Consider the following 23508-nt stretch of genomic DNA (forward strand, 5'->3'; position numbering starts at 1 on the left):
CAGCAAGACCTTGCCTAAGCTGGCGCGCGCGCTACAGCGCACAGAAGGTTAACAAGAGTTGGCTTTGAATGAAGAGGCGGAGACGCGCCCACATTGGTGGAAAGTTATCCAGGGGCGTGGTCTGTGAGTCTCAGCACCCCACCCCCCTCCCCGCAAGTCCCCCCCACCCCCCCGCACTTTGTACCTTTCTCGGCGCGACTGCGAAGCGGGACGGGCCGGGCCCGCCCGGGCCAGAGCAGACCAGACCCCGGGGGCGATGCGGCTGCAGCCCCTGCTGCGGACTGTCCTCTGGGCCGCGCTCCTCAGCTCCCCTCTGCGAGGGGGCTGTGGCCTCCGCCACGAGGTCTACTGGAACTCCAGTAACCCCAGGTAGCAGGGCTGAAACCTGCGGGCTCCGAGCCGGGCCTGCGCGCTCCCGGGCCGGGCGCGCGCCCGACACTCGCACTGTGCGCGGCGCCGCCTAGACCCGGCCGCGCGCCGGGGCTCCTTTGTTTGAGCCGGCGGGGGAGGAGGGAGGGGCGAGGCGTGCCCGGGGTCCCCCACCCCTGCCCGCACGCGCTGGGGGCCAAGAGGGGGACCCCAGCCCCGAAGGCAGTCGGTGGGGTCTCGGAGCCGGCAGCCTGCACCCGAGAGACCTCGGCCTGCACTCCGAGCCCCGCCCCTCTCGCTTCTCTCTTGGTGATCCCCAGCCTCCCAACGGCCCGAGCTGGGGCCGGCGGACTTGAGGCGGGGGGGGGGGGGGGGGGGGCTTTACTCTTGTGAAAGAAGGTTACTCCCCTGCTCTCTTGGCCTTCCCTTTGGTGCTACTCTTTCTCCTGATCTCATTCTGTAACTCTGCTTTCATCTCGTCATTATTAGTCCTATTTCTGTGCAGGCTCGGCCCTGCCCTTCTAGCTGAATCACCTTTAGGCAAGTCGTTTGACCTCCCTAACCTCAGTTATCTCATCTGTAAAATGGGCTAATAACGCCTAGTACCCTGGGAAGTCAGGCGGACTAACAGAGGTCATGTGTGTGAAAGAGGTGCAGGCTGCACAGATATAAACTATTATTTATTTCTCTCTCCTGAGCTGCCTGCCTTTGAACGTCGATATTTTTTCCTGTTTCCATCCTCCTCCCCAATTCTCCCTGCCTCCCTCTGCTTTCTCCATCTGTTTTTCTTTCTGATTTTCACTTAAGACAATCTGTGACGCCGTTTGTTCACTCACATTTATTAAGTGTGTACTCTGTGCCGGGATCTGTGCTAGGGTGCTGGGGGTTAGAGATAAGACCTAGGCTCTGCCCTCTGGGAGCCCAAAGAACCCCTGGGCCAGCAAGCTTCGGGACAGGTCATTACAATACCAATGCTGTGTGATAAGAGCTATTGTTGTCCTCCAGCTCTGAATTCCTCACTCTCTGTTCTAGACCAGTGCTTCTGCATCACTTGGAGGTTTTGTTAAAAATGCAGGTTGCTAGCCCCTAAGCCTGAGGTTTCTGGCTCATTCATTCAATCCACAAATATTTGTGGAGCGCTGTCCTTGTGCAAGACACTTTTCCAGGCACTGGGGATGCCGTGGAACAAAATGTACAAAGGCCCAGCTTGTGTCCCAGTAGGTCTGAGCTGAGCCCAGGAATCTGCATTTCTAATCAGAACTCCAGATGCAGGTGATCTTAAGACCACCCATAGAGAGACAGTTGGGGGCCTTTCATAAGTCAAGTTGGACTCTGTGTATGGTGGGGATGCCAGGGGGGGGGGAGAGGGAGTGATTCATGCTCTGTTTGATGCTGGAGAGGGACAGCATGTCCCCAGGTTTTCCCACCTGTACTGGCTCCCCCAGGCAGGTGGAAGGGAGTCCTGAGGAGGCCAAAGATTGGGGGATATGTGGAGGGGGCCCCCCTCTTCGTATGACACTTGATTGTTCTGGCCAAAAAAAAAAAAAAGGGAGGTTCCCACCATCCACCCTCTCATTTTTTTTTTTTTTTTACTATGGCATTCTTTTCAGCATTGAATTGAGGTCTTAAAAGGCAAGCCTTCCTCTTTATGCACCTGTTAATGAGGATACTGTTCCCAGGCTCCATCTCTAGTCTGTGACTGCTCTGTGGGCCCAGATCTGTGCCCCTTGCCTCTGTGCCCCAGCTTCTTCACAGCAGCCATCCACCTAACATTTATCAAGCACAGGTGCTACACCAGGCCCTGTCTTGGGCACTAGGGCTAGATAGGTGGGTGGCAGCTCCCACCCAAAAGCTAGGCTGTGGTGAGTGGCCTTCTCACATTTGGGCCATGTGGTTGTAGGCACTGCAGTCCCTTAACCTCTCTGAACCTGTGAATCGGTTACTTCATCCTTTTCTTGCACTCTGTCTCTCAAGAGGTGTCAGTCTGGAGAACTCAGGCCTTCCTAAGCTGCTCCCTCCCCAGCAGGTGAGGAATTGGCTGTCGGGGACCATTGGGAAGGGGTATCTCTGACCCTCGTGCCGCAGGTGTGCCGTGCCATGAGCCCCTCCGCCCTCACCTACCTTATGCCTGCAGGCTGCTTCGAGGAGACGCCGTGGTGGAGCTGGGCCTCAAGGATTACCTAGACATCTTCTGCCCACACTATGAGGGTCCAGGGCCCCCTGAGGGCCCTGAGACATTTGCGTTATACATGGTGGACTGGCCAGGCTATGAGGCCTGCCGGGCCGAGGGGCCGGGTGCCTTCAAGCGCTGGGAGTGCTCCCTGCCTTTCGCTCCCTTTGGCCCTGTTCGATTCTCAGAGAAGATTCAGCGCTTCACGCCCTTCTCCCTTGGCTTCGAATTCTTGCCTGGAGAGACCTACTACTACATCTGTGAGTGAAGATGGGCACACTGGCTGCCTCCTGGGGAAGGTGGGGAGGGGAATGGGGCTACCTGCCATTGCTAGCAGTCAAGGCAGAGATCCTGAGGGGTGGGGGAATGAGAGGACTGGGAAGGAAGGCTAGGCCTAGGAGGGGGGAGCGGACAGGGGGCCTGAGTCCAGGACCGAGTAGGGGGACATCTAGAGTGAACCAATAGAGAGGAGGGGAAAGGAAGAGGAGCCAGGAAAGAGGACATGAGTAGGGTCACAGATGGGCCCCTAGATGGGGCCCCAAAATAAGGAAAAGCTTTCCAGGGAACTGGAGAGAAGAGAAGCTGGGAGGGTTTGAAACGCAGTCTGAGGCATGCAAACTAGCCTGTGCTAACTTCTTCATCCCGATTTCCCACCACCCAGCAGTGCCAACTCCGGAGAGTCCTGGCCAGTGCTTGAGGCTCCAGGTGTCTGTCTGCTGCAAGGAGGACAGTGAGTGGGTTGGGGCAGGGGAGCAACCCTTCTGGCTAGTGTGGGGCCCTCAGGAATGAGGGGAGGAGTGGGAAGAATCTGGGAGCATCAAACTCTGAGGAACCTCTTCCCCCCCCATTTAGCCTGTGGGAGCCTCCCCTACACAAAGGGAATGGCATCTCCAGGGGCAAGGCTGTCCAAGCCTTAGCTGAACTGGTGGTCTCTAATGGCAACTGGGAGGAGACTTGGAAGTTGGGGCTTAGAGATGATGAGGTGATTATGGGAAGGGATTGGCCAGTTCGGGAGACCCCTTAGAAAGGGGTGGGAGTGAACAGGTAATGGGGAGAGCAGGAAGGAGGCTGCTGAAGCAGGAGGACCCATCAGTGCTACCCCCTCCCCCTCACAGAGCCTGAGTCAGCCCATCCTGTTGGGAGCCCTGGAGAGAGTGGCACGTCAGGGTGGCAAGGGGGGGCCACTCCCAGCCCCCTCTGTCTCTTGCTGCTGCTGCTGCTCCCAATTCTGCGTCTCCTGAGAGTCCTCTGAGCCAAGCGGACCCTTCCTGCCAGCCCCAGGAACCAGAGCCCTCCCAGGACTCCCCGGAGGAGGGCCCTTGCCCCCTACCTGAGCTGGGAGGGCCAAGACAGACAGACAAGATGGAATAGTGATGGGGGAGGCCAGAGGGTCTGGGGTGACCCTTCCAGGTGCCGGCCTCCTCATCACAGGCTGAAGAGGAGCTGCAGGGGAGCTGCAGACAGCCCTGGGCACCCTGGAACAGAGGCAAGACAAACATAGGGTCTCTGTCAGCTGCTTTGATATTCTCATCCCATCCCCCAGGAAGACTGGGATTTGATGGGATCGGATCCTTGAGCCTGCTGGGGGCCAAGGCCGAAGACCTGGGGACAGGTGATTGCTGGACCAGGTAAAGCAGGAAGCCCAGGCTTGCCATCTGTGCCCAGTGCCCTGTGGGCCTCTTCCCTGGGGCAGCACCTTTCCTCCCCGGGGGGTCACCCACTTGTCTTCCGTGAAGACGGACTTGCCATGAGGTCGAATTTCATGCCAATTTGTATTTTTATAAGTGTCTGGACCAAGCCTTCAATAAACCACCCATCTTTTTGTTGCTTTCCCCAACCTACTGCCCTCTGGCTCCTTCCCTGACACGGCGGGGGCGGTGGGGGGGGGAGGGGGACGGGGACTCCCTGCAGCCTCTGCTCTCAGCTTGGCTTGGCCTGACCTCCCTGCCAGCTGTGCCCAGACCATCCATGCCAGGCCTCAGTAGGCACCCTCTGGGCAGTGTGGGGTGGATGCCAGCAGCAGCTGTGGAGCTTGGCACCCTCCACCACCTCCCTAGCTGGCTTCCTGTGCTGGGGAGGGGACAGGTGCTCCTGGTAGCCCACCCACTTGGGGCGCTGCGGAAGCTGTGGTAGCACCAAGCAGGGCCTTGGGGCAAAAGCAAGGAGTAGTAGAAAGACAGCACCTGGGTTTCAGAATGCCTGGGTCCCTGAGAGCTGGGCGTCCCTCCCCCGCCCCAAGGGCAGTCTGGGCGGTGCCTGGCCTAGAACTGGGAAGGTGGGGTCAGATCAAAGCCTCCTTCCCCAGCGGCCTCTTTGTTCTTCGCTTTTATAAGGAGGAGGAGGTGGGGCCGAGGAGGGAGGGCCCCCTTTGCTCTCAGCCTCACTCTGTCTCTTCCACCTCAGGCAGGCAGAGGTGGCAAGGCTATGATCCACCCCAAGACTAACCGGGGTCCTCTTTCTGAACGGTGTCCTGGGTGCAGCCAGGGAAGGGGTGCCCCTTCCCCCGAAGCTATGCCCTACCCGCCCCGGTGCCCCACAGTCTGCACTGGCACCATGCCGGCCCGCCTGGCACCCAGCCAACGATCGATAGGTGGATGTTGTGCTGATTAGCTCGGCGGGGCTGCGGCGGCTAGAGGCGGCGTGTGAACATGCGCGGGGAGGGGAGGGGCGCCGCGGAGGGTGCTGGGGGTCCAGAGACTGACAGACCAGACCGAAGTGCTGGAGACTGCGAACCGCTGCCCCACCCCCTTGCACACCTGGGTCGGACCCCGGTCCCTCTGGGTTGGTTCCATTGCTCTGGCTGAGGCCTGGGATGGAGGACAGCGCCGCGGACGGAGCATACATGAGTGGACCCTCCCGCCCCCCATTCAAGGCCACTTTCATAAAATGCCATGTCTGTAGGTACGTTTGCCTGCGTGTCAGCGCTCTCACCCCAAAACAAGATCCTTAGCGGGGGCGAGGGGCTGGAGTGGAGAGGGTGAAGTCTGAGCTGAAGCATGAACTATGGGCTCGGTCTTCTGGTCCTGAGTTCGAGTTCAGCCTCTACTGTCATCCAGGAGGGTGTCTATATGTCGCCTTGGAAACCGACTGTACTGCTACCCCCGCCCCTCTCCAGTGAAAGCAGAGGCGGCGCAGGCCGGGGATGACTGGTTAGCCTGGCACTGAGGACCGTGCGGGTCACATCCTGCTCCCAGCGGCCCCAGACATGCTCTCTTCGCGGACCAAGCCGGGCCCGCTCGCTCCCGAGTCTGTGGCCGGCGCGCGGATCCGCCGCTCGTAACGCATGTCCGAAAGAGACGCGGGGCCCAGTCGGCTTTCCCCGGCACTCAGCCACACGCCCTCACTCTCAGGCAGACGCGCGCACTTGACACAGACACACACCCTCGCCGGCCGCCTAAGCTCCCTGCAGGTGTTAAGGGTGGACACCTGCGCAGCCACGCACTTGGCCTCGGGGCCGGGGTGGGGGGTGGCGGTGAAAACTCAGGCCCGCCGGCCGCAGGCCTCAAGCCAGCCCCTCCCTACACTCACTTTCCTTACAGCTTGGGCCCTGTGCGGACAACTGTTTCAGTCCTGGGGCGCCTTTCCAGCGAGGGCGAAGTCCGCTCATGGGACCTAGACGGGCTGAAGGCTCTGGGCCCTACCCATCAGAAGTCCTTGAGGCGTGTTCCGGGGCGCGGTTCCAGGAGGCTGGGAGACCTGCAGGTTTTGGGGAGTCACTGATCTCCCCAAAGCTCAGCGGCGCTAGATGGCCAAGGGTGGGGCCCTCAATTTGCTGGGCCTGCCCTGGTCTTCTCGGAACGATGCAAAAACTTCCCTCATCTTTGCATCACGCTATCTTGCTGTCCCGAGAACCTGAGAGCCCGAGTCTCCGACCTGGATCCTGCTCCGCACTTTCTGGGGTTGCAAGTCTTTCCCTAGAGGCTAAATCCTGGAGTTTTGGTCTTTTTATGTGACCCCACCCTCTTTTCTTCTTCCCTTTCATTAATCCCTTCCTTCCTTTCCTTATTCATTCATACAGCAAATTGTGAGCTCCCAGCGCGTCCTTCTTTCACTCGGCCACACCAGCTGGGGTCGTCGGGGGATCCCCAGCGGTGACGCAGTTGGAGAAGGGCACTCTGGCTTCCAAATAACCAATAGAATCCCGGGGCCTGGGGCATGAGGTCATCAGTGGTGATGCCCATTGGTTCAGGCCTGGACGTGGAGGGGGTCCCCATAGCAACCGACGGTGCGTCCGAGCGTAACCTGGAGAGTGGTCTTTGCTTGTGCTTCAACGGCAGCTTGGGTGGTGCTTGGGATGGGGGCGGGGAGGCGAGGGTGGAGCCCTGTTTCCCAGGTCCTGCAGTCCTAGCCCAGCCAAGCTCTTATTTTTCTTGAGATCATCTTTCTCACTCAAAGTAATGGGCAGTGCCACTTAACCCAGGAAGGTTAGGAGGGGAGTATTGGCAACAGCGTTGGGGTCCTGGGTATGGAGCTGATGCCACCCGGAATGTTAATTATGAGCTCCTCGCTTTCATCTGCATATCGTCTGCATCTCATTTGCATTCTCTTCATTTAAGGTCAAATTGGGCAGACATCTCCACATCCCCAGCTCTGTTGCCTGTCTGTATCCCAAATCTATCCCTTAGTGGCTCTCTAATCTACCTCTCAGTTGTCCAGTTCCTTACCCCACCTCTCCTCCCAGCCTCCGGTCTCTCCAAGGGTGGGAAGGGGCACAGCCTAGTGAAAGGAGAAAGGATAAGAAGGCTGCTTCTCCCTCTGGATGTTTGGTGACAGATGGGGAGGGCTGGTCTGTACTGCCTAGAGACTAAATTGGCAAAGCAAATGGTGGGGGGAGGTGCCCCGGGCTGAGATGAGGGTCTCCAGGGCCAAATCACCCACATGCCCGACAGGGTACTGGAACTAGGGATGCCTGCTTCCAGCAAGGGGTAGGCCTGCCCACCTGTCTGGTGCCAGGGCAGCTTCCTTCCTCCAATTAAGCACTAATGAGGTGTCATTAACCCTTACCTTGCCTGCCAGCCCTCAGGTGGTACTCAAATTCATGGGCTCGCACCGAGCAAAGAAGGAGAAAGGAGGGACTTTGAGGAAGCTAAGAGGCAGTAGGGTCAGGGGACCAGCAGACAAGAAGGTGGGACCAGAGGCCTGAGTAGCCTGCACTGGTTATGCTCTGTGTGCTTCTGAGGGATTCTAGGCATGGGTGTCTCACTATCTGAATGCATTTATTCTTCTGTTCATCAATTCAACAATTATTTATTAAGCACCTCACCTATTCCTATTAACTAAATACCAGGCTGCATGCTAGATGCTGAGGATATACACTTGCATAAGACAGGATCTCTTCCCTTAAGGAATCTTCAGATTACTCTAGAAGACAAACTGGCCAGCAAATAATTACAATACCAAGTGCAAATGCAGTTATGGAACTGTGCAGAAAGTGCTACGGGAGCACAGGGAAGATGGACTGTCAGAGAGGACTTGGGTTTTGAAGGACAAAGTTTATGGCATGGAGGAGTGGTGTAGGACTAACCATGCTTGTGTGTTTGACTCAGTGTATGGGCCCATGTTTAGCTGTGTTTTCAGTACTGCTGGTGTCTGCCCTCCCAGAGCTGTATGTTTTGCATCTGTGTGTATGTGTGTGAGTGTGTATGTGTGTCTGGATTTTCTGTGTCTGGAATCCCTTCTCCCGAACACACATTGTGGTTTCATTACAGATCAGTGTTTGCTGTGACGCTCTGGTGCAGATTAGCCTGAACCTGCCCAGCCCAGGGGAGAGGAAGTGGAGAACTGATGTTGGCTCTTTGGGAAGAGGTGGACAGGCACCATTTTCACACCTCGGGCCCCAGACCCTTGACACCCCAAGTAGCAGCAGGCTAGACAAGGGAGGCAAGGGCTGGGCTATGGCCTAGGGTGTGCCCAGGCCATGGTCCCCTCTGCCCCTGGCTCCTCACAGGAGATGTGGGGGTTACAGCCACCACTCCCCACCAAGATCTCAGGCCCCCTCCCCCAGCCTGTTCCTCTTCTGTCTGTGGAGGAGCAGGCTGGCTCAGGCCTGCCTGCTGGCTCTCTCCCACTGGGATCGGATCCTTTCCAGGGGACACGAGAGGGCTGGGGAATGCTCGGGCCTAGTGGGAGGCCCCAGGTACTCCACCCTGGCCCTGTGCAGCTCTCTCCAGCCTGGATTCTCCCCACCCACTCTGGGGTGCCACTTCTCTGAGTTTTGCCCAGACATAGCCATCTTCGTCAGGGAAGCGCTCAACCAATAGGCAGAGGGTAGGGGCTAGAGCTCTGGCAGTGAAGACTGGCCTGGGGACAGGTGGGGTGAGGAGATTGTGATGCTACTCAGAGACTCTACCCCAATTCCTTCTGTCCCTTTGCAGCCACTTGCTAGAAAGCTAAATTTCGGTGGCAGGAAAGAGAAGAGACTGTGGATCTAAGGAGAGTTTTAGGGGTTAAGGAGAAGCTCTGGGGTCTGAGAAGAAGGTCAAGGACCCCTCCTTTCACACTGCCAAGGATGTGAGCTTCTTTTTGGCTGTAACTTCTCCTCCCCCTCATTCTATCTAATCTTTTCCTATCCCATCCCTACTCCCCAAGCCCAAGGTCACCTCTCCCAACTATGATAGCTATGAAGAGAAGTTTGGAGATGGGGAGGAACAAATGAAAAAGAGAATCTGAAGCTAGTTTAGGTGGGCAGACCTCAGGATAATAATGATGAGGAGGCCTCCATCAATCGAGCACCTTGTGGGTCCTAAATTCTGTGCTAAGTGCTTCCCAGACATGGATCTTAATCCTCATAACAGCCAACTCTTCAAGGGTGTCATTATTCCCATTTTACAGATGGGGAAACAGTCTCAGAGAAGTGAGGTGACTAGCACAGTCAGTGAATGGTGGAAATGGAATTCGAACCGAAGCCCATCCTGTTAACTGCCAAGCCCAACTGCCTCCCTCTCAGCTTTTCTAGAAACACATTCAGAGGATCCACACGCACCTCCATTGTAACACCCCAGAGAAGCCTCTCCACTTCAGGCTTCTGAGCTTGCTGGCCTCATTTGAGGGATCAGGGCATGACTAGAATCAGAGGTTATGACACCTTAACCCCACCCACCAAGCCCTGCATTCTAATTTCCTGTGTCCTGGACCACACATCAACGCACCATGTTCCCTGCTGTCAGTCATGTGTGTGGTTCCATGTCAACTCATGGACATCAGAGCACCACGTAGCCATGCTGACACACACACCACACTTGGAAGTCAGAGGATACGTACATTGCCCTCCTTGTTGGCACCCAGGGTCCCGTGTTAGGACCACGCCAACAGGCTGCCTGCACTGAGGCACACACATGGGCCCTGGGCAAGGTGCGGAACCTGTGAATATTTCATGTCTGGAACTGGCGGCTGCCTCTCCCGCTCACATGCGTGCCTGATCCTCCCTCTCACAGGCTCCTTGTTTATTTGTTTAATGAATTATTTATCCATGGCCCCCCCCTTCCGTCCTGGCCTCCCCCTCCCCCAGGCCCTAGTCTCCATGATTTATTGAACACAGCTCGGCTCTGTGGTTGCCACCCGATGTCCCGGGAGCTGCCTTGGGCCACACAGCCTGAGTACTCCCTCTGCCCTTGACCTGTTCAGCTCCCTGCTTCCTTGGCCCCAGGGGGAGGGGCGGGTGGGGTAAGGCACCACATTCAGAGAACTCCCGAGGGCCTGACTCAGTGCCCCTGGAGAGAACATGGCAGCCAGCAGCATTCTGGCAAGCCTGAGGGTCAGAGGGAAATGTAGGCAGAGCCTGCAGGAGAGGAGGAAGAGGCCTGAGGCCCTAGAGAAAGAGGATCAGCCCCATGGAGAGAACCCCAGCTTCCACAGAGGCCCTCACTCCGCAGAGAGGTGTCAGGCAGGGCCCAGGCCTTAGAGTGTTTCAAACTATAGATTGTAACTGGTTAAGGGTGATACAATCAAGGAATCAATTTTCTGGGTCTTAACGAGCTTTGTACTTTATGTAATAAATTTTTAAGAATAGAACAGAAGAAAAATATGAGTGCATCTTCTGTAATACGGTAAGTATTGCTTCATGAAACATTATTTCAGTTATATGTGAAAGTGTGTGCGTGTGTGTGTGTGTGTGTGTGTGTGTGTGTGTGTGTGTGTACTGTATTGCAAATGCAAAATATACATCTTATTGTGAGTCACAGTCAGGAAAGATTTGAGTCACTATTATAAACTGAGGCCCTAGGCCCCATTGATGGAGGCCTGGGTCCTTCCATGACCCAGATGCCACAGAAAGAGGCTTAGGCCTCAGATCCGGTTTCAGGCCTGTAGACAGTGGCCCAGATCTTTCTTACACACAGAGACCCAAACCCTAGAGAAGTCCAGACCCCATGAATAGAGGCCTGTTGACAAGCCTAAGCATTACAGCTGGAAGCACATATCCTATACTCAGAACTGCCACATACAGGTGTGCGGTTTGTGCCTGGCACAAAGGAGCCACCCAAGAAGTAGTACAGGCGATCAGCCCAAGCTCCCTCACTAAGATAGAGAGACACATAGGGCCACCTCCCACAGAAGGAAGCAGCACCTTTGTTTTTGCACAAAGGCACCGCTTGCCAAGAGATGAACCCTAAGGACTGGGTCTGCATAGAGGGGTGGTTTTTCTAATTCACCCAAAAGCCCAAATCAGCCAGCACCTAATTTAGATAGGGGCCCAGATAGACAGAGCACCATATCCCACAGACAGAGGCCTAGGCTCTATAGAGAGTGTCTCAGAACTTAAAAACCAGAGGCTTAGACCCCATAGAGAGAGCTGCTTAAATCCTGGAGAGAGAGCTCCAAACTGTAGAGAAAAGAACTCAGTTATTATTGAGTGGGGGTTGAGGGAGAGCACGCTAGATTCTAAAGAGGAGTTTATCTGAGCCCTACAGAAAAGGGCCTAAATCGTTAAGTGGGACCCAGATTCTATAAACAGGGCTTCTAAAATGGAATTTAAAGTCCTAGGCCAAACCAGCAGGCTCCCACTCCCCATGAATACGGGCAGCCTCTCTGCCAACTGTGGGCCCAACAGAGAGAAACCTCCCTTTGCAGAGCAGGGATGTGGGTAGGCAGGGAGGAGGCTGGGATTTGTGGCACCTGGAGTAGGCAGGTCAGCCTCATTTGGGTGAAACAAATCTCCCTGGGGATGAGGAGTCTGGGGGGACGGAGAGCTGTTTGCAATGTCCCCCATTCCCCCCCCAAGGGGCCTAATTTATTTTCTGGCTTCTGAGAAGAGAGAGGAGATCTCCTGGGGTGAAGTGGAGCCCAGAGAGGACAGAGCCTGCTCTTGCCTGGCAGCAGCTAGGCACAGGGCTTTTTCTCGTTGGCACTGCCCCTCCCCCAAACCCAGCATCTGAGGCCAAATTGTGGTCAGGATCCCTTTCCCGCCAACGATAAGCAGATAAAGAGGGCCTGTATGTCCTCTCTCCTGCAGTAAGAAGAAAAGGGCATCATGCCTGTCACCCTGGGCACAGGTGGTTGGATTGGTTTCTGAGACTCTGGTCTGAGACCTGGTCCTCCTGATCACGCTTAATCTGAGCCTCTCCAAAAAAGGGGATGAGGGGTGGATACCCCCTAGGTCCGGATTCTAGACCCTTTCCCTCAACTTCTACTTCATAGGAAAAGAGAGAAGAGGAGAGGGCAGAGCTGAGTGTGTGTCAGAGTGTGTGCATGGTCTTGTGTGTGAGTCACTGTGTGTGTGTCTGGGTGTGTGCTCCTAAATCTATGTGTACCTAATCCCTGTGTTTCTACAGATCTCTAGTTGTCTGATAGTACCTTTACTTGTGTGTGTCTCCGAAGGGTTATCTGTGTGTGTGTGTGTATGTCTGTATCAAACGCCTGTGTTTCTATGTTTTCTGCCTCTGGGTGTCTGTGCCTTTTCTCCTGAATGTGTGAGTGTAATGTCTGTGTCTGGGTGCCACTGTGAGGACGGTGACTATGGTGAGAGCTGGAAGACAAGGTGCTCTGCCTGCTGCCCTCTTGTTAGCATCTGTAAGAGTAGGAGTGAGAATGCCTGGGGACACCACTGGCTGCGCTGGGAGGGGGCTCTGGTTGGGTGTGAGTCAAGAATCCTTTGTAGGTGTCCTAGGGAAGCCTGTTTTGCTCTAGCTGACTCTCCTTGGTCCCTCCTCTGCCTTGGGCCCTGGACTGCCGAAGGCCCTTCCAGCACCCAGTATTGGCATTCTTGGGGGCTGAGCTACTCTACACTACCTCCAAGAAAAATAAGCCGCCTGCTCAGCTGGGGGCTTCAGGTCAACAGCTGTCAGGTCCTAGGTGGCAGCTGAGGGCTTCTCAGCCACCCTCTAGAACCCACTTGACTCCTCATGCACATGGGAAGAGGGGCATAAAGGGAGCAGAGGACCAGACTGTTCAGAAAGGAGGGGGACCTAGTTCTACTTATTAAGGGGTCCTGGACCCCCAGCTTCTTTTCAAGTCTCCTTCGCCCCATCCCAGAAATGAATGTTCACAGGAGATAAAGATCCCTGTCTCGGCCTCCCTAATTCTTCTCCTGGGAACTCCAGATTGGGGAGCTGAAGGCCCAGGGCCGGCGGTAGCAAATTAAACCTAAGAGTGAGAGGCGAGTAGCGCCCCGGTTGTTCCCGAGGGGGCAGCACGGTCCTCACCTCCCACGCGCCGCGCGCGCTCCGGGCCCGAGCGGGGCGGGGCCTGGCGGGAGCGCGCCAGGGGCGGGGCTTCAGGGGCGCACCCGGGAGGGCGGAGGGAAGGGCTGGGGGCGTGGCCTAAGGCTCTGGGGCCGGCGGCGGCGGCAGCAGGGAGCTGGGAAGCAAGAAGCCGGGAGCGCGGGGCTCAGTCGGGGGGCGGCGGCGGCGGCGGCTCCGGGGATGGCGGCGGCTCCACTGCTGCTGCTGCTGCTGCTTGTGCCCGTGCCGCTGCTGCCGCTGCTGGCCCAAGGGCCCGGGGGGGCGCTGGGAAACCGGCATGCGGTGTACTGGAACAGCTCCAACCAGCAGTGAGTCGGGGGCCCAGGGAGCCCATGCGTCCCGCGTCAGTGAGAGAGGGAGGCCTGGGAAGTCCTGGGGGAACCTGGGGTGGGAGTCCTGGGAGACCATAGCTGGGGGCTAGGAGGCGAGGGAGAGGGGGAAACACTCTGTGGGCATCTATGACACTCGGGGGGTGTCTGAAAGAGGCTGTTAAGGTATAGTAACCAGGGCTTGGGCCGTGCTGAGGAGGCAGCTCGGGGACACCCCACCCTACCTTGGCTTCTCTCCACACCTGCCTCTGGAATAGCTTACCCCCACCGACAGTCCCCCCATCTTCCTCTCCTTCGGCCGGGCTGGGGTTTGGGAGTACCAGTGTGCTGGGGATAGGCCGCCGCACTTGGGGGACCCAGGGATGACCTGTTTTCAGCCGTAAGGGTTTCAAGGGGTTCTATGACTCCTGCTTTTAAAAGTGGAGTCCAGAGCTGAGGCAAGGAGTCCGACCAAGCACCTCCTCAGAACGAAGGCGAATGGGTTACCCTGGTTGTATGGATAAGCCCGGTTGGGGTGACCTGGGGCTGGGCCGCCAAGTTGGGGGGCTCTGGAGGTGCTGCTTGGATAGGATGGTAACGTGGGGTACCGGCAAAAGGGAGGGAGGCAAGGAGACGGCGTGTCACACACGCACACACACGCCCGGGCTGGGGACGGCGTGTGGCTCCAAGAGTGAGCGGGCGTGCGCGGCTGTCAGTGTGCGTGTGTGTCTGAGTGTGTGATTTGTGTGTCTGCGTCGGCGATTGTCTGGGGGTGGGAGCGGGCGACGGGTCGGGGAGGGGGCTGCGGTCGCTGTCCGCGTGGCCGGCCGCTTCTGAGCGAGGGTGGCTGGCCGCGGTCTGGGCGGGTGTCAGGGCGGCCGTGTGGTTTCCCGGGGTGTGTGAAGAGGCGGCTGGGTGCCGGCTGCGGGGCCAGGTCCTCATTCTGCTCAGTCCTTGCTGCCCTTGTCTTCGCCTCCCCGCCGAGCCGCCGTGTGTATCACCCCGGCCGCCTCCGTGTGTGTCTGTGTGTGTGTGGAGGGGGGGGAATCCCTGGGGACACGGGGGTCACTGTCACACCTACCCAGGCGGCGGCGGTGGCACTGTTTCTGGCTCCCCACTCCAGGGGGCGACTCGGGAGCAAATGGCGAGGCCCACAGGAGAGGACTGAGAAGGCCGGGCGGCCGCGACCCCCAACCTCCCTGGGGAGGGAGTGCCGCTCGCCGCTCCGCTCTTTGTTGTTTGGGGCTCTGCGCCTCCCCCTCTCTCCCTCCTCGCGCCCGGAGTGTCAGACTGGGGGTGGGGATGAGCCAGCGACGCCCCCCTCTCGCTTCCCATGGAAACCTCGGGGGTGGGGATACGGCCCCTCCCCCCCGGACCGGGACTCGGAGAAATCCGAGGGGCACTGGGGGCTGACTCCCCTGCTCAGTCTAGCTCGTCTCCCTCCCCCAGACTCACACGTCCGCCCCCCGCCCCGCTAGAGTCTGGCGGGGGGCGGGGAGCAGAGAGCGCGCAGGTGAGGGGCCCCGGGTTCCCTACGACCGTCAGGGCACCCCCATATTCTTAGGAGAAGCCAGAGCCAGGGGGATGCGGGAATGGCGGGGGGGGGGAGGGATGTTGTCGATCAGGTTCCCCTCCCCTCATACACCTGGGCGCAGGTGAAAGCCCTGGGAGGGGGTGGGGAGCCCAGGTTCCGAGAGCCTCCTTTCTGTCTTCCCCGCTCCCCCACAGGTCTGGACCGGCAGAGATGGGAGGGGGCGCGCACCGGGCCGGGAGGCCGCCGCCGCCCCCGCCTCGCTTCCTCCGCCTTTGTTGCCGCTGTGCCCGAGCTCCCCGGCTCCCTCACTGCGGCAGCCGCGGCCCCATAAATCGTGAGAGCGACGTGCTCCGGAGCCGGGAGTGGAGAGGGCCAGGGAGCTGGGGGCGGGGCCGGGCCGAGCCACAGGCTCCCGCGCCCCCTCCCCCAGGTCACGTGAGCTGGGCTCCTGGCTCCCACCCCCCTGTCACTTGCCGAGGGTCTCTGCCCCTTGGGATCATGTGGAGAGGGTCTTGCGACCCCGCCTCCTGGGGGTCACGTGGGAGTGTACTGGTGGAAATTGTGCGCTGGTCTCTGACAGACCTGGGGGCAGTGCCCTGCACAGCGACCGTGATCTCGCTTCCTATCTCCCACTCGGCCCCTCCGTTTGGTCCTCTGGAATAGGCGAGATCTATTCCCAGCCTGGCCCAGAAACTAGGGATTGGGCGAACTATACTGGAGGAAAGCGTGAGAGTGTGAGGTCGAGGGGTCCCCTGAGCCCGGAATCGAATGGGGGGTCGGGACTGGCCAATGGCCAAATATATGCGCCCAGGACCGTGTTCCATTTCTTTGCAGAAGTGTGCAAAGGTGCTGGTCTTCACCCCTATCTCAAGAAGTGTACGGAACATCTTTCTCTAGCTGTCTCCCTACCTGTCTCTTTATCTCTGAAATGTTTCTGTTGCTTATCTCTCTTTCATTCATATATTTATTGAACAAATATTTATTGAGGCTATACTACCTCCCTGTTGGTCTTTCTCTCTCTCTCTTTTCTCTCTGTCACCGAGTCTCTGCCCTGAACCCCTTCCCCGTCCCTGATATTCTGCTTTGCGTCTCTCCGTCTCCGTCTTTGCTGTCTGTGGGCCTCTCTGGAGCGGCCTCTACGTCTCTCCCTTTCTCCAAGCCTCTCTCCTGTCTCATTCTCTTCCCTCTCTCTCTCGGTTTCTGGATCCCTCTCTTTCGCTGTGTCTCACTCCCTTTCCCCTCTCAGTGAATCCGGTTTCTGTTCATCCCCCTCTCGGTGTGCGTCTCCCCCTCTCTCCATTTCTACGTGTCTCGCTTTCGGCGGGTTTCTCGCGCTTCTCCGCCGCTGCAGATCAATAAACCTTCGCCGCCGCCGCCGCCGCCGCCGCCGCCGCCGCTGTCGCAGGGAGGAGGGGCGGGGATATGGGGCGCGCTGATTTTCTCCCATCCGACGCCGTCCGGAGAAGCCCAGGGCCCAGTCCCGGGCTGGCAAGACCCAGTGCGGTGGGGCGCCGAGGCCCGGGGCGCCGGAGGGGTGAGGGGGTGTCAGCGTGCACGCGCCGCCCCGCGAGCGTTCTCGCCAGTCACCCACCCAAGCCCGGGTGCGCGGACCCCACGCCGCACACACGTGGTCAGGCCTAGTCTGCTGGGGTGAGCGGCGCGCAGCCTCGGGGGCGCGCGCTAGAGAGAAGGAGAACCGGGGTCCGGTGTCTTTATCCCTCCTCCACTTCCTTAGCTCTGCATCCTGGCGTCTGGGGTGGGGGCAGGGATTTAACAAGTTCAGCTCTCTGGGGATCATTTCCCTACTCCCTGGTCCGTTAGACACCCTGTTTACCTGCCCCTAATTGCCCCAGGGGGAGAGGTTTGCTCCTTCCCCGCTCCCCCGCCGCCCACCCCACCAGGCTCGAGCAGGTAGGCCACTGAAGGAGTGAAAGTGAGGGGTGGGAATGCGCACCGGGGGCGGTGAGAGCCGGGAGAAATGAAATAACAGGGTGAGGGGGCACCCCCTCCGGGTGGGGTGTGTTGACACGCCTTTCTGGAGGAGAAATGGGAGGCTAGGAGGGGATGAAGTGAGGAAGAATAGAGAACTGTTTGAAGGGGCAGGCACGACCCAGCCCCCAGCCCCCAGCCTATCCTCTTCTCCCGTGGGGCGGGGGGTGGGGTATGGCTCTAGGTTAGAGAGGTGCGGCCCTGGAGGGGGGGTGAGCTGTGGCGCTAAGCCGGGGCCTAGCGGCACCTCCCTCTTCAGTGCCAAGGCTGGGAGGATGACAGATTCAATTAAAGCGCCCAAGCTGAGCAGACACCTCAGGTCTCCCGGGAGGTGTGGCTGGGGATCCTGGCACCCAGCCCTTTGCCCCCTGTCCACCAGCTACCAACTGGGCACAGGCATTCCACAAGCAGTTCTTTCTCCCACATGCACAGCTTGGGGAGGGAGGTGCATTTCAGGGGCTGTTCCACTCAGCCCAGGGATGGGAAAGAGGTGGCTCCTCTTCAGTTGTGGTCGCCCAGCAACCTTTGTATAAGGCTACTCCCCTCTGCGTTAAGGAAACTGAGGTACCTGTAGGGATAGCTCTGGCTTTGGCTTCCTCTCTGCTAGAGCAGGGTGTGTTGTGGAGGAACTGGGCAGTGCCCTAGGGAGGCGCTACTTCAGAGGAGGGCTGGAAACCCGGGCGAAGCTAATGGACAGAGGCCCCAGTGTGCCTGTGCAGCTGCTCCAGGCCTGGCACTGGTGGCCCCCTCCTCAAAGCCTGTGGAGAAAACAGTAGACTTTGGGCTTGGGGATAGAGAGGCAAACCTGGGGTGGTGGCTGGGAGCTAGGCCTGGTCTAACCCGTTTTCCTGCTCCCAGTGCCCCAGGCAGAGACTCCTGCCCACCTGAGTGCCAGGGCCAAGGAGGGGCCAGAGTGACCCATCACTCCCATGGGGACCGAGTGGGGCTGGTGGCATTCCTGATGATTCAGGGAGGCCATGCCCATTCTTACTGGGGTGCTCAAGCACCAGCTCTTACCTATCTGCCTTACTGCTAGGCTTGGAAGGGAGTATCTGGGGAGGGGGTGGCACAGGCAAGGCCAAGGAAGTACGGTGAGGTGAGGAGGGACTCTCAAGGCCCCATGCCATCCAAAGGCCTCCAAGCTCGCTTCCCTAATGGATCTAATTACTGTTTGTGGAACTGGAAGGTGCCTGGCGACATGGGGAGTGAGTCTCTCCCCTCAGGGAGTTCCAGGGACCAGGGACCCCAGTGGTTGGATGTTTTGCCAAGTACCCCATGCCTTCCTGTGTCCACCACACTCCCCTCTCACTGCCAAGATGTGTGCATTCTTATGCTAAGGAAATTAAGGGAAACTCCTGCCTACTTCTCTGAGTTTCTTTCTCCATTCAGATGTTTCTCCCATCCCCACACCACTCAGTACCACCATGGAGAACAGTAATACCAACATTTTGATGGTAACTAGCAAGGCAGGTGGGGATTACAAGGGACCCAGCATCTGCTTCTCTGCCCATAGAAGGATCAGGGAAGTAAGAGGCACAGCCATCTTGTCTGGGCACTATGCCCACTACTCTTCCCAGCATCGTCATCACCTGGGGCGTTGGCGTCCAGGTTGAGGAGGGAGGTGTATAGAGACAGAAGTTTTGGCTGGTTAGCGTGACACCACACGGAGCCTTGGTGTTGAGTCCCTTAGCTCCCTGATCTATTGTGTCACGTTATTGGGGACCTAATTGTCCGTGGCCTCAGGGTGGAGGTCAGTGGGACTCAAGGTACAGAGGCCAGTCATACCGTAGAGAGAGCATGTGCCAGTGTGTGTGTGTGTGGGAAGAGCAGGAAGAGCTTGCAATTGCTGGGGTCAACCAATACCGGCATGCCAGTCCAGCACACATATCACCTACTTTTTCTATGTGTATACCGCCTATGAGTGGGCGGTGAACATATTTGTGTGTGTGCCATAGAACTTGTGCATGTATATGCATGAAGCCTCCATACATGCGTCTGTGAGGGCAGGTCCTGTCCGACTCGCCTTTGGGGCCGACTGGCAGCAGCAGGAAAGCATGCTGGGAGAGGCGATGGAGAGTGCGCATCCCTCGAAGGGATCCCTCCCACTTTCACACTTCCATTCCTTCTATCCTTCCTCCCTACTAGTGAATTATGGGGGATGGACAGAGGAAATCCGGGCCTGGGTCTGGGAGTCGCTGGGGCCTGCGCCGTTTCTGTGGTAACCAAAGCATACGTTCCCTTCTTCCCTCCACCCTTCTCCCCCGCCTCTTTTCCTTCGGAGGCCGGCAGGGCTTCCCTGTGCCTTTGCTACCCTCTGGTGGCCACTATGAGAAGGGCAGAACAAGGAGTGGGCCTGGAAGGATAGCTGGGGGATTGACGGCACTAGGGCCCTGGGGACAGAGACAGGGACTGAGAAGGGAGGAAGCGCAGAAGAAAAACCGGGAGGCTCCGAGGACCCTGGGGAAGGTCTGCGGAGCGGTGTGGTGGAAAGTGGGTTGGCTTTGGGTTTGTTCTCTCTGACCCGCTTCCTCTCCCCACAGCCTGCGGCGAGAGGGCTACACAGTGCAGGTGAATGTGAACGATTATCTGGATATTTACTGCCCGCACTACAACAGCTCAGGGGTGGGCCCGGGGGCGGGGCCAGGGCCCGGAGGCGGGGCGGAGCAGTACGTGCTGTATATGGTGAGCCGGGCAGGCTACCGCACCTGCAACGCCAGCCAAGGCTTCAAGCGCTGGGAGTGCAACCGACCGCACGCTCCCCACAGCCCCATCAAGTTCTCGGAGAAGTTCCAGCGCTACAGCGCCTTCTCTCTGGGCTACGAGTTCCACGCGGGCCACGAGTACTACTACATCTGTAAGTGACGGCCAGGCGGCGGACCAGGGCGGGACCTAAGAGTGCCAGGGGGTGGAGTCCCGAGGGGCCGGCGGCGGGCCAACGCTGCAAGGCACTAGGTCTCCGTCGCTTGGAGTGATACCTCGGGATGAGGCGTGGGGGCTGGGGACCTCAGGGTTCCAGCTCAGAGTCTTGAGGCTAAGAAAGAGGTTAGTGGCATTCCGAACTTTGGGTCGCAGAGTCACTGTTTCTGTGAGGGCCATTTCTAGGCCGGGACCTCAGGGGTCATTGTTTCTTGAGGGATGGGACCCAAAGGGCTTCTAGGGCTGACGGCGGAGCCACCACGACCAATGCGCAAAGGGTGGAGGAGGTACTGAAGGACACTGCCCAAGAGGGGCAGTTTGGAGGGGGTGAAAAGGAGAGTTTCTGAGCGAGGAGGGCACGGGGTGTAAATCTGGAGAAAGCCACTCAGGCCCAATCTCCTCCCCAGCCACGCCCACCCACAATCTGCACTGGAAGTGTCTGAGGATGAAGGTGTTCGTCTGCTGCGCCTCCAGTGAGTATAATAGGCTCCCAGCCGCGACCCCATTCTCGGCTCCCCTGCTTTGGGGCTCCCCTGGCTTCCTGGGGGTGGGGGCGGAGGGCACAGGCGAGGGGGACTCGGTCCTCAGCTGTAACAGGGGGAGGGGATCCTGGCCCTGACTATCCCCTCCTCTCTCCCCCCCCCGCACCCCCCCCCCCCCCGCAGCATCGCACTCCGGGGAGAAGCCGGTCCCCACTCTCCCCCAGTTCACCATGGGCCCCAATGTGAAGATCAACGTGCTGGGTGAGTGCGCAGCGCCCTCTGGTGGCCACTGCTGGAACCGCAGCCCCCTCCCGGTGCCTGCTCATCTTGCATGTCTTTCCTGGGGTCACCGATCTTTACCACCCCCGTGGGTGGCCACGTCCCCCGCTCCACTGCTGCTGCCGCTGCCGCGTGCCCCGCCCCAGCACTCAGCACAGCTCTCACCAGTCTGTCTATTCATCTATCCACAGAAGACTTTGAGGGAGAGAACCCCCAGGTGCCCAAGCTTGAGAAGAGCATCAGCGGGACCAGCCCCAAGCGGGAACACCTGCCCCTGGCGGTGGGCATCGCCTTCTTCCTTATGACACTCTTGGCCTCCTAGCTCTGCCCCCTCCCTTGGCGGGGAGAGATGGAGTGGGACTGGGACAGAGCAGGGAGCCTTTGGCCTCTCCAAGGGAAGCCGAGCCTTGGGGCCTAGACCCCTCCTCTGATGGCTGGAAGTGGGGTCTGCACCATACATCTGTGCCCACCCCTTCTGCCCCCTCCCCACCAAGTAGGGCACTGTAGTGGACCAGGCACAGGGACAACCAAGGGTTCCAAGTGGCCTTGTGGCTCTGGTAATGTTTGGTACCAAACCCGGGGGGCCATAAGGGGCAGTGTTCAGGACTCCCTGCCCCCTGGTACCTTTCTCTGACCCCTGGTGCCCTCCCCCTTGTCCCCCCCCCCGAGAGAGAGACAAATGTGCCCCAGAGAGAGCAAATCGAAGTGTGGGAGACACCCCCAATCCCTCTCTTCCAGGGGCAGAACATGGGGAGGGGACTGGATGGGCGAAGGGGTGGCGCCGCCTGCTGCCCCCTTCCCCTGTTTACAGCAATAAGCACGTCCTCCTCCCCCTACTCCCACTCCCAGGACTGTGGTTTGGATTGAATCCAAGTTTACAAGTAGACACCCCTGGGGGGGCCGTCAGTGGACAAGGGTGACAAGGGGTGGGCATTGGGGTGCCAGGCAGGCATGTACAGACTCTATATCTCTATATATAATGTACAGATGGACAGAATCCCTCCCCCTCCTTAACCCCCTGACCTTCCTTGACATCCCCTTCCAGCTTCAGACCCCTTCCCCACCAGGCTAGGCCCCCCACTGGGGGACCACCTGGCCCCTCTTTTGTCTTCTGTGAAGACAGGACCTATGCAACGCACAGACACTTTTGGAGACCGTGAGACAACAACGCCCCCTCCCCTCCAGCCCTGAGCGGGGACCCAGCTCCCAGGACCTTGCCCTGCCCATCCTCTGTGGTCCCCACCCATTCTCCTGGGCCTTTTTCAAGTGCTTTGGCTGTGACTTTCATACTCTGCTCTTAGTCTAAAAAAATAAACTGGAGATGAAAATAACTGAGTGTGTGTAATTTCCAGGGGCCACCACTCTTCTGTACACTGGTTAAATAAACCCCACAGGTCACAGGGCCTGGGGAGGGGACAGGACTCTAGGGCCAAAGGGTCAACTGAACACCTTGTTCTGTGGCTCATCTCCCCTAAGGAGGCAGCTCTGAGTGGAGGGAGCAACAAGGGCTTCCGAGCAGGGCATGGCAACCTCTCTGAGCCTCAATCAGAAAATTTAGGTTATAATACACCTCTCACAGGGATGGTGTAAAGATTAAATGGCAGAGGGAGTATAAGGCTCAATCAGTGGTGGTTTTCTCCTTTTCTTCCCATTCCATTCTGTAACCAGAAGTTCTTGACTGGGGTCTATGGATTTCAGGGGGGTGTGAACCTAGATAGGAAAAAATTATATCTTTATTTTCACTCGCCTGTAACTGAAATTTAACATTCTCCTATGTACTTGGGCAATAAGCCACAGTAGTGGGCTTCCCTGGTGGCTCAGTTGTTAAGAATTCACCTGCCAGTGCAGGGGACATAGGTTTGAGCCCTGGTCAGGGAAGATCCCACATGCCGTGGAGCAACTAAGCCCGTGTGCCACAACTACTGAGCCTGTGCTCTAGAGCCCCTGAGCCACAACTACTGAGCCCACGTGCCACAACTATTGAAGCCTACGCTCCTAGAGCCCCTGCTCTTCAACAAGAGAAGCTACCGCAATGAGAAGCCTGCGCACCGCAACAAAGAGTAGCCCCCGCTCACCGCAACTAGAGAAAGCCCGCGCGCAGCAACGAAGACCCAACACAGCCAAAACTAAATAAATAAATAAAAATTTTAAAAAACAATGTGAAGGTAAAACAAAGAAGCTTTAAAAAAAAATAGCCACAGTAGTTTTAAGGGCGCCTGTGACTTTGTAACAGACACAGATGTGTTCAGACTGCGTTATAGTTTTTGAAGATATCTCAAAATATCATTTACTCTCATCACTACTTTGAAATAACCATGGTTGTTAGATCTTGTTTTTAATGTGTTAATAAAGAAGCATATATATTACTATACCAAAAAATGTAAATGTTTTGATAACTGTGTTTCAATATAATTGGTTTCCTTTATAATCCTTTGTAATTTTATTTCTTTCATTTAAAACATTATGGCCAAAAGGCTGAGAGTTTGCGGGTGCTGTAGCTGCACATAACAACAGCACCCTACATCCATCAGGAGAGTGAGGGGACAGAAGGAAGAAGACGGGACAGTGGCTGAAGCCGTCAAAGGTCACAGCCCCACCTAAGCCCAGTGAGGTCAGTGTTGTACAGGTGGGCACTTCAGGAGGGCGGTGAGGGGTTGCTGATAGGGGCCAAGATCTATCCAGGCTTCCCTTGCCCAGCCAAGCTCCCTGGCCCAGGGAGGGGGTGCCTTTTTCCTCATTGCCAAGCAGTGACTCCAGCCCAACCAGGGCACTGTGTGGGCAGGCT

At 57.8% G+C, this 23508-nt stretch overlaps 1 protein-coding gene across 5 annotated transcripts; it reads left to right on the forward strand.

Annotated features, from left to right (window-relative positions):
• Window positions 1–190: 190 nt before the first annotated feature.
• Window positions 191–23303, forward strand: LOC307189032 (ephrin-A3). Of its 5 annotated transcripts, none has more exons than XM_079926751.1 (5): window positions 191–369; window positions 19587–19900; window positions 20370–20435; window positions 20628–20705; window positions 20915–23303. In XM_079926751.1, exons 1-5 carry the CDS (start codon window positions 257–259, stop codon window positions 21043–21045), a joined length of 702 nt encoding a protein of 233 aa, XP_079782877.1. In that variant the 5' UTR covers window positions 191–256; the 3' UTR covers window positions 21046–23303. The 5 variants fall into 5 exon arrangements, with proteins under 5 accessions (XP_079782877.1, XP_079782875.1, XP_079782876.1 ...); XM_079926747.1 differs by lacking the exon at window positions 191–369 and adding an exon at window positions 13345–13523; XM_079926749.1 differs by lacking the exons at window positions 19587–19900; window positions 20370–20435; window positions 20628–20705; window positions 20915–23303 and adding exons at window positions 2504–2799; window positions 3201–3269; window positions 3655–4370.
• The last annotated feature ends 205 nt before the right edge of the window (window positions 23304–23508 follow it).

The sequence above is a fragment of the Stenella coeruleoalba genome (genome assembly GCF_951394435.1).
Source record: "Stenella coeruleoalba genome assembly, chromosome: 1".
NCBI classification, from domain to species: Eukaryota; Metazoa; Chordata; class Mammalia; order Artiodactyla; family Delphinidae; genus Stenella; species Stenella coeruleoalba.

Bases quoted from the DNA above. Each gene is read 5' to 3' on its own strand.
- LOC307189032 (XM_079926747.1), top strand. From the start codon at position 13,396: ATGGCGGCGGCTCCACTGCTGCTGCTGCTGCTGCTTGTGCCCGTGCCG. The intron at 13,524-19,586 runs GTGAGTCGGGGG...CTCTCCCCACAG, and splicing joins TGGAACAGCTCCAACCAGCA to CCTGCGGCGAGAGGGCTACA. The intron at 20,706-20,914 runs GTGAGTGCGCAG...ATCTATCCACAG, and splicing joins TGTGAAGATCAACGTGCTGG to AAGACTTTGAGGGAGAGAAC.